This window comes from Zingiber officinale, chromosome 2A (assembly GCF_018446385.1).
Source record: "Zingiber officinale cultivar Zhangliang chromosome 2A, Zo_v1.1, whole genome shotgun sequence".
Classification (NCBI taxonomy): Eukaryota; Viridiplantae; Streptophyta; class Magnoliopsida; order Zingiberales; family Zingiberaceae; genus Zingiber; species Zingiber officinale.
This window is the reverse complement of record NC_055988.1, coordinates 151936038-151943997: the sequence shown is the minus strand read 5'-3', so window position 1 is coordinate 151943997 and position 7960 is coordinate 151936038. Positions and strand designations below refer to the sequence as shown.

Genomic DNA, 7960 nt, shown 5'->3' with positions numbered 1-7960 from the left:
TTGTGATTGATTGTTTTGCTCTAGTCTTCGTGACTTGATCATCATATAGTATATGCGACTTATTTAGTCTTTGTAACTAATTAATGTTTTGGTCTGACCTTCGTGACATGATCATCTTGTAGTCTATGTGATTGACATGGTCTATGTGACCAGATAACATTTATGAATTAATTTGGACGAGTGGGAGATGTTGGAGATCGCTACGTTGCAAAAGATTTGCAACGTTATGTTTAGAAGATGATTGGTTCATCTCCCTCAACGTATATTGCGATTAAGAGCCATCAAATCATCGGTTACAAACCAATGCTTTCTTCTTATAAATTTATGCACCCACAATCAATCAAAGGGTGGGCATCTAGTAGGTGATTGTATTAGGAAATAATTATCATAAGTAAATAGTTATTTATTTCTTAGTTAGTAGGGAATAATTATTATTAGAAAATAGTTATTTGTTTCATAGTTATTAGAGAATAATTATTATTAGGAAATACTTATTGTTTTCCTATTTTCACTTGTAATGATATTTATATATACCATATGCTATTATTAATAATATAGGTGTGAATTCTATCGTCAATATGGTATCAGAGCGATAAGCTTAACGACAACTTTTTTTAAAAAAATTTTTCTTTTTTTTTCTCCTCTCTTCTGCGTTTCCTTTTTCTCACAGTTAAAAAAAAAAAACCTTAGCTTTCTTCTCCTTTCTCTGCCACTGACGCCAACGGGATTCGCCGCTGTCGCATCTTTTCTATTGTTCACCTGTTGCTACGGCCAAAGGAGGCGTCGTCATCTAAAGGCAGCCCACCATTAGCCTTATCGCCATCAAAAAAAAAAGTTCTTGTTGCCCCTCCGTCGTCGACACCCTTGTATCACTAGCTAGGGGTGTTCATTTGGTTCGGTTCGGATTATTTGGATTATTCGGTTCAGATTATTCAAATTTTATAATTTTCTAAATCCAACCAAGAACCAAACTGAATTATCCGAAACTAATTCGGGTTATTCGGTTCGGGTACCAATTAATCCAATTTTCTTTTCATTTCAATTTTCAATCTTCTTCAAATAAATAAACTCTTAATAATTTACATTTATAAATAAATAAGCTCCAAATTTGATAAAATAGTTTCATTCAATATAAGAAAAAAAACTTACACGTTCCAAAGATTCCAAAGATTATACTAAAAAAATTTAAAAAATATATATTAATTCCTTATTCGTGTTTCGGGCGGGTTATTCAGATGGAGAGTTAAATCCAAAACCAAACCATTAACCCAATTAACATTTTGGGTCAGTTCATTCAACCGACCCGAATTTCATTTAACCAAACCAAATAACCTGAATGCTATTTGGATCGGGCGGGTTAATGGATTGACCCGAATAATGAACACCCCTATCACCAACCCCCCTTTCCCTACAAATTTAGTGACTCCACCGCTCCCTTCGCTTTCTCCTTCACGGGTTCAAGTCCATCCTGTGACACCTCCTTCATCGGTGTCGTTTTTTGAGCTTTTTGTCCGCCCGCTTCTGTCATCTCTTTAGTTTTCTTAGAATCTTCTTTCTCCCCTATTTTCCTTTCTTATGTTTTTTTTGTCCTAAAAAAAAAATCTCTTTTCTCACTTCCTCTTTTCCACCGTATAATAATTTTATTTTCTTCTTTCAAAAAGTCTATTAATAGCGAGGTTCAATTCCTCCTTATTTTCTCTTTCTCTTCTTATTTTTTCTCATAGCAAGAACAATATTATTATCTTTTTTCTTAAGTTCAAAGACATCAAATTTTATACTTCTCTTCCTCCTCTCCTTTGTTTGTTTTTTTTAAGGAGCAGTCGCATTATAGTGGTCTTTCCTTCATGAGTATTGTTTTAGCCATCTTCTGATAGGCCAAATAGCAAGTTTTTTTTTTTTTTTCCAAATTTTGTTCAATAGCAGATTTTATACATTTGCTCCAGCATATGCAGCCTTCTCTCTCTACTGCTCTTATTCCGATGACAAGTCAGATTCCAGCCTTCAAACAACAACACTTTGTCTCATTCTACTTGTTGTCTTCTTTCATCAAAGGCAAAGTTCAACAAATCGTCGTTTCGTTGATCGCACTGGTAGATTTTACTCTAAAAGAATACTCATCGATCGCCTTCTACAATGGTTGCCACTAACGACATCACTCGCCCTCACAAATACTTCTGATTCATCTTCTAAACAACGCACGGTTGTGTGCTGTTCAACTGAGGCTGAATATCACGTCATTGCCTCTGCGGCATCTGAGATCCAATGGATTAAGTCACTTTTGACAGATCTGTTTCTTCCGGTTACGATGCCTACTGTGCTTTTCACTGATAATTTGGGTCTCTGAACTGCGAGTTACTCATATTTCTTCTGAGGATCAGTTGGTTGATGCACTTACCAAGTCACTTTCTTGACCTTGGTTGTTTGCTATTTGTAATAAGATTGGTGTCATTTCTGGAACACCATCTTGAGAGAGCGTATTAGGAAATAATTATTATAAGTAAATAGTTATTTATTTTTAGTTATTAGGGAATAATTATTATTAGAAAATAGTTATTTGTTTCCTAATTATTAGATAATAATTATTATTAGGAAATACTTATTATTTTCCTAATTTATGTATTTTTCTATTTTCACTCGCAATAATATTTATATATAACATATATTATCATTAATAATATATGTGTGATCATAGGCAAAGTAAAAAACATTCGGGCAGCAAAGTGTTTTGGTTCCTGAACTTTGCGGAGAGCTTTTTGATATCGTTTCATGATTGCTCCTCCTCCGACATTAAGCGGTGACCAAGTTCGTATTGGGAGATTACATGCTTTATTTTATGTGTCATGTTGTTAGAAACGACATGGATAATCAAATGATGTAAATATATTTTGGAAGTGGAGTGGCCATTTGATTTTAATAAAAAATGAGGGGTCGATTTGATTTTTTTTTTGCCCCAAAATCTTTTATTGCACTTTAGAATAATTTTAATTAAAATTATATTATTTTAAACTAATTTTGATAAAATTAAATGGATACAATTTAATTTAAATTACTCCCCGTTTAAATCACTATATCCTAAAAATGTATAGAGATTAGAGATTTTTGGATTATTTTATTAATCACGTGCTGCGCAACATGCGGCTCAAGTTAGCAGAGTTTCTCATAATCTCTCTTGCGTGCGCCAAACCCTAAAACCACAGTGACGCTTCTTTTACTTGGGATTGAAAAGCCAACGCCGCGAAGCTTCTCGTACCTTGTCGAGACCGCCACCATCCTGCTCTCTCTCATCTCTCTTTCTCTCTCTCTCGGGGACGCGATCGCAAGCGAAGACGAGACGTGAGTTCGATCTCTACTTCAGCTAAATGGCGGCGGCTAACGCGATCTCGGTCTCTGCTTTCGTCACCTCCCCTCGCCAGGTCTGGCTACACTTTCCCCATCTCGATCATGTTCTTGTTAGATCATAGAAGTCGGCAGCGAACATTTTAACCTGATCCCGAAGGATCTGGGATTTTCGTGTATTGCTTCGATTTGCATGGTGTTGGTTTTGTGATTGGGTTTGGTCTTGGGCGGTGCAGCGATGGAGCATGAGGAGGAGGACGAGTGGCGGCGGCTATAAGCCGATGGTTGTTCGGGCGAAGGCAAAGGATATCGCTTTCGATCAGGAATCCAGGTCTTCCTTGCAGGCCGGTGTCGAGAAGCTCGCGGACGCTGTGGGAGTCACCTTGGGCCCCAGAGGTATGGCGGCTTCGTGTGGCTGTCATCTATTGAGAAACCATTAGATTGTTGGTTTTGCAGCTTCTGCAAGCACAGCTCTTTCCATGTCAAGAAGAGAACAAATAACTTCTCTTTTCGTGCTTTGATCATAACAATTAACTATTGTCATCTAAAGATTGAATATCACACATGTTTTTCTTTTACTCCTGTCCTACACTTCCTAATTAACTATTCGTTTTCCTCCAATTTTTTACCAAAAACAAAGGGAGGAATGTTGTTCTGGACGAGTTTGGGAATCCTAAAGTGGTTAATGATGGTGTCACAATTGCTCGGGCTATTGAGCTGGCTGATCCCATGGAGAATGCTGGTGCAGCTCTTATTAGAGAGGTAATGGAGCTTCTTTGCCTTTTCATTCACTTGGATGGTAGAAAGTAGGAAAGATAAGTAGTAGTTTTTATGAGAGGAATGAAAAGAACAAAATCATATCATCCTTTCTACTCAGTTGTGTTTACTTTGTTGGAATTTCTTTCCCTTCATTTTCACCTGATTTGGGCAGAAATAAAATCAAGAAATTGAATGGATTTAATTTTTCCTCCTTTCATCTTCTTTCCAAGTAAAACAGAAGAAATTGAGAAATACATCTTTTTTTCTTTTCAATCCTATTTTCAATGGTTGTTGCTTTCTGTGAAAGGTGGCCAGCAAGACCAATGACTCAGCTGGCGATGGTACAACAACTGCATCTGTTCTTGCTCGGGAGATAATTAAGTTGGGTTTGCTAAGTGTTACCTCTGGAGCAAATCCTGTTTCTGTTAAGAAGGGAATTGACAAAACTGTGCAGAAGCTAGTTGAGGAGCTCGAGAAGAAGGCAAGGCCTGTGAAAGGACGTGCAGATATCAAAGGTATTGGCTATTTACTACCAAATAAAGTGTTTGTACTGGTATGTGTTTTTATGTTTTTCATATAATATATGGTTCAGCCATCAAAGAAACATCTGTGCAGTGGAACAAGTTTGTAAACTTCACTCTCGTAAGCTTAGTTACTTTTTTCTTGGCAGCTGTTGCCTCTGTTTCAGCTGGCAACGATGAGTTTGTAGGTGATATGATTGCTGATGCTATCGATAAAGTTGGGCCTGATGGAGTTCTCTCTATCGAATCATCATCATCATTTGAGACAACAGTTGATGTTGAGGAAGGCATGGAGGTCTGTCATCTCAGACATGTTTTATCCTCTTGTTTTATCTTTTGATTGATTCCTTGTTAAAGTGAGAATGTAATTTTTGCAGATAGACAGAGGTTACATTTCCCCACAATTCGTCACGAATCTTGAGAAGATGCTTGTGGAATTTGAAAATGCAAAGGTTCTTGTTACTGATCAGAAGATCTCAACTGTTAAGGAAATAATTCCATTGTTAGAGAAGGTAACACAGCTAAGAACTCCTCTCCTCATCATTGCTGAGGATGTAACTGGTGAGGCTTTGGCCACACTTGTTGTAAACAAGTTGAGGGGTATTCTGAATGTTGCTGCTATTAAAGCACCTGGTTTTGGCGAGCGCAGAAAGGCTATCCTGCAGGACATGGCAATTTTGACTGGTAGGCTAATTTGTTCTTTTAGAACTTAATGATTTGGGATGAGTTAGTCTATTTTTCTACTGCAGAAGCTACTTATTTCATTAGGGATTTTTTAAATTAGCTTAGAAAATACTGCTTTAGGCAACAGTTATTAGCACATATATGGTCTGGAAATCAAATAACCACATAAACTTTAGCAACCTTTACCTTTTCCTCTACATTAATGTTCTTCTGTCAACTATTGGTGTAGGTGCTGAATTGCAGGCCAAAGATCTAGGTTTATTGATAGAAGATGTATCTGTTGAGCAGCTTGGTACAGCAAGAAAAGTAACTATTTCCCAGAACTCTACAACAATAATTTCGGATGCTGCTACCAAAGATGAGATTCAGGCCAGAATTGCTCAACTGAAGAGGGAGCTTTCGGAGTCAAATTCTGTTTATGATTCTGAGAAGCTAGCTGAAAGAATTGCAAAATTATCTGGTGGAGTGGCAGTTATAAAAGTAGGTGCTGCAACAGAGACTGAGCTTGAGGACCGCAAACTTAGGATAGAGGATGCTAAGAATGCCACTTTTGCAGCTATAGAGGAAGGTATTGTACCTGGAGGTGGTGCTACATATGTTCACCTGTCAACAATTGTTCCTGGCATCAAGGACAGTCTGGAAGATCATGATGAACGTTTAGGTGCTGATATTGTACAGAAGGTGAGAGATATTGAATATCCTAACAACAAAATTATAAATTCATTCTTCAAGAATATGATTTGAATAGATTTAAGATGTACATCTTGAGAAAGGGTGAATAATGAATCTTTGTGTTGATAATTTTTAGTATAAATACCTAATAGCTTAAGCGTTGGTTTACTGGTCCCTCAATTACATGCAGAGTTGTTGTATTCTAATACTGTTGTAACTCATGATCAAGTCCACTCATAGAATCAATCTGATCCAGTTCGATCCTGATTTTTGGTAACTTCGGGGATTAGTGCTCACTCAATCAGACTTAACCATACTGTTGTGACATATGGACTCTAGTTTCTTGATGGAGTAATATAGCAGTTTTCCATATAAATAAGAACAATACTTTCTTCTTGAATCCACTCAATTGTAGTGATTATGTGCATTAACTGTCATACTAATGTTAACTTGTTAACTTATTTGATACATTGTGGTGGTAGATTGACAGGTATTTGAACTGCCATTGTCTTTTGTTTTTAGCTGATAGCTTTTGAGATCATTTACTACATTCTATCTTTGTCAATTTGAAATACATGCATGAATTGATTTTATACCTTCTTAGATTGGCTAATTTCTCTCATATTTGCCTGTGAATCGGTGAACTCTAGTTTATACAAGTTAACTAATACCGTTTTCTCACGGAAACACAGTTGAACGGAAAAAAAAACATGTGAACTATCAAAGTGTGTTTAATTCCCCATACCAGCAAGTAATAAATATGCTTATATCTATCATAATTAACCTTGTGTGCCTATCAGTATCTTCCAGATATGGTTATGAAATTTGTTTAATATTCATCCATATTCATTTTCCAATTTATCTAAGTTATTTATACGAACACACCAAGATCCATCTCCTCTATTCTTCCATAATTAACAGTATTGTTTGTAATTCTATCTACTGATGTTGGCCCTGTAAATATTTTTGTCATTTGAACAGACCACCTAAATGTTGCTATCATGTTAGAGTTAGCAGCTTATTTGTAGGATAATTGCTAATAAGATATATTCTGCATACGAATGATCAGGCACTAGTGGCACCTGCAGCTCTGATTGCCCAAAATGCAGGAGTAGAAGGAGAAGTTGTGGTCGAGAAGATCCTTGATAGCGACTGGGAGATTGGCTACAATGCAATGGAAGACAAGTATGAAAATTTACTTGAATCCGGGGTAATCGATCCCGCGAAAGTCACCAGGTGTGCACTCCAGAATTCTGCCTCGGTTGCCGGAATGGTTCTCACAACGCAGGCGATTGTGGTGGAGAAGCCCAAAAAGAAGTCTTCTGCAAAGTCACAAGCCAAAGGGCTCGCTGTCTGATTGCTCAAGCATTTCGACCTCCCTGTTGGTTTAGTTGAACAAGTCAGCTCCCGTCTTTCTTCTTCATCAGTCTTCTCCAGTTGTTGAGTATAATAAGTTCGGTTAATACTTTCCCACTGTTATTCCTTTGACAGCATAAGTTTCTTCAATCTCCTTTAGTTATCGTGGATCATAAATTTGGTTAATACTTGCCAACTGTTATTGCTCTGGAAGTACAAGTTTCATCAGTCTCTTCTTGGTTATTATGAATCATATTTTTTATTAGCACTAGCCAACTGTTGCCATACGAGATAATACTGAGTTTCAAATTAGATTTTGTTTGATCCAAGTGAATGGATACTCTTCCCATCAAGCCTTCATACTGTGTGGAAAAACAGAGATGGAAACATCCAATTGAAATTTCAAAAAGAAAAAACATCAATGACTTGTATTATTTAAGGCTTTGAACAACAGATAGAATGAACTATTAAACTTAAAAACTTACTGTAATTAAAAGATAGTAAAGAATCAAATTCAGACCTCCAAAATACTGTGGAGTTGAAATCGATGTCTACTTGCTTATTTCCTCATCATCGTTTCTTTCATAAGCATCGACCTGTGGAGATGAAGAAAGATCGCTGATTCATGCAAG

The 7960-nt window shown here is 36.8% G+C and overlaps 1 protein-coding gene across 1 annotated transcript; it reads left to right on the top strand.

The window, feature by feature from the left end:
* The first annotated feature begins 3197 nt into the window (after nt 1-3197).
* On the top strand, nt 3198-7599 carry LOC122042741 (ruBisCO large subunit-binding protein subunit alpha-like). The gene is made up of 8 exons (XM_042603039.1): nt 3198-3413; nt 3573-3732; nt 3977-4098; nt 4403-4610; nt 4766-4911; nt 4994-5300; nt 5530-5981; nt 7042-7599. The coding sequence occupies exons 1-8, from the start codon at nt 3360-3362 to the stop codon at nt 7327-7329; spliced, it is 1737 nt and encodes a 578-aa protein (XP_042458973.1). The 5' UTR covers nt 3198-3359; the 3' UTR covers nt 7330-7599.
* The last annotated feature ends 361 nt before the right edge of the window (nt 7600-7960 follow it).

Bases quoted from the DNA above. Each gene is read 5' to 3' on its own strand.
- LOC122042741 (XM_042603039.1), top strand. From the start codon at position 3,360: ATGGCGGCGGCTAACGCGATCTCGGTCTCTGCTTTCGTCACCTCCCCT. The intron at 5,301-5,529 runs GTAGGCTAATTT...CTATTGGTGTAG, and splicing joins GGACATGGCAATTTTGACTG to GTGCTGAATTGCAGGCCAAA. The intron at 5,982-7,041 runs GTGAGAGATATT...ACGAATGATCAG, and splicing joins GTGCTGATATTGTACAGAAG to GCACTAGTGGCACCTGCAGC.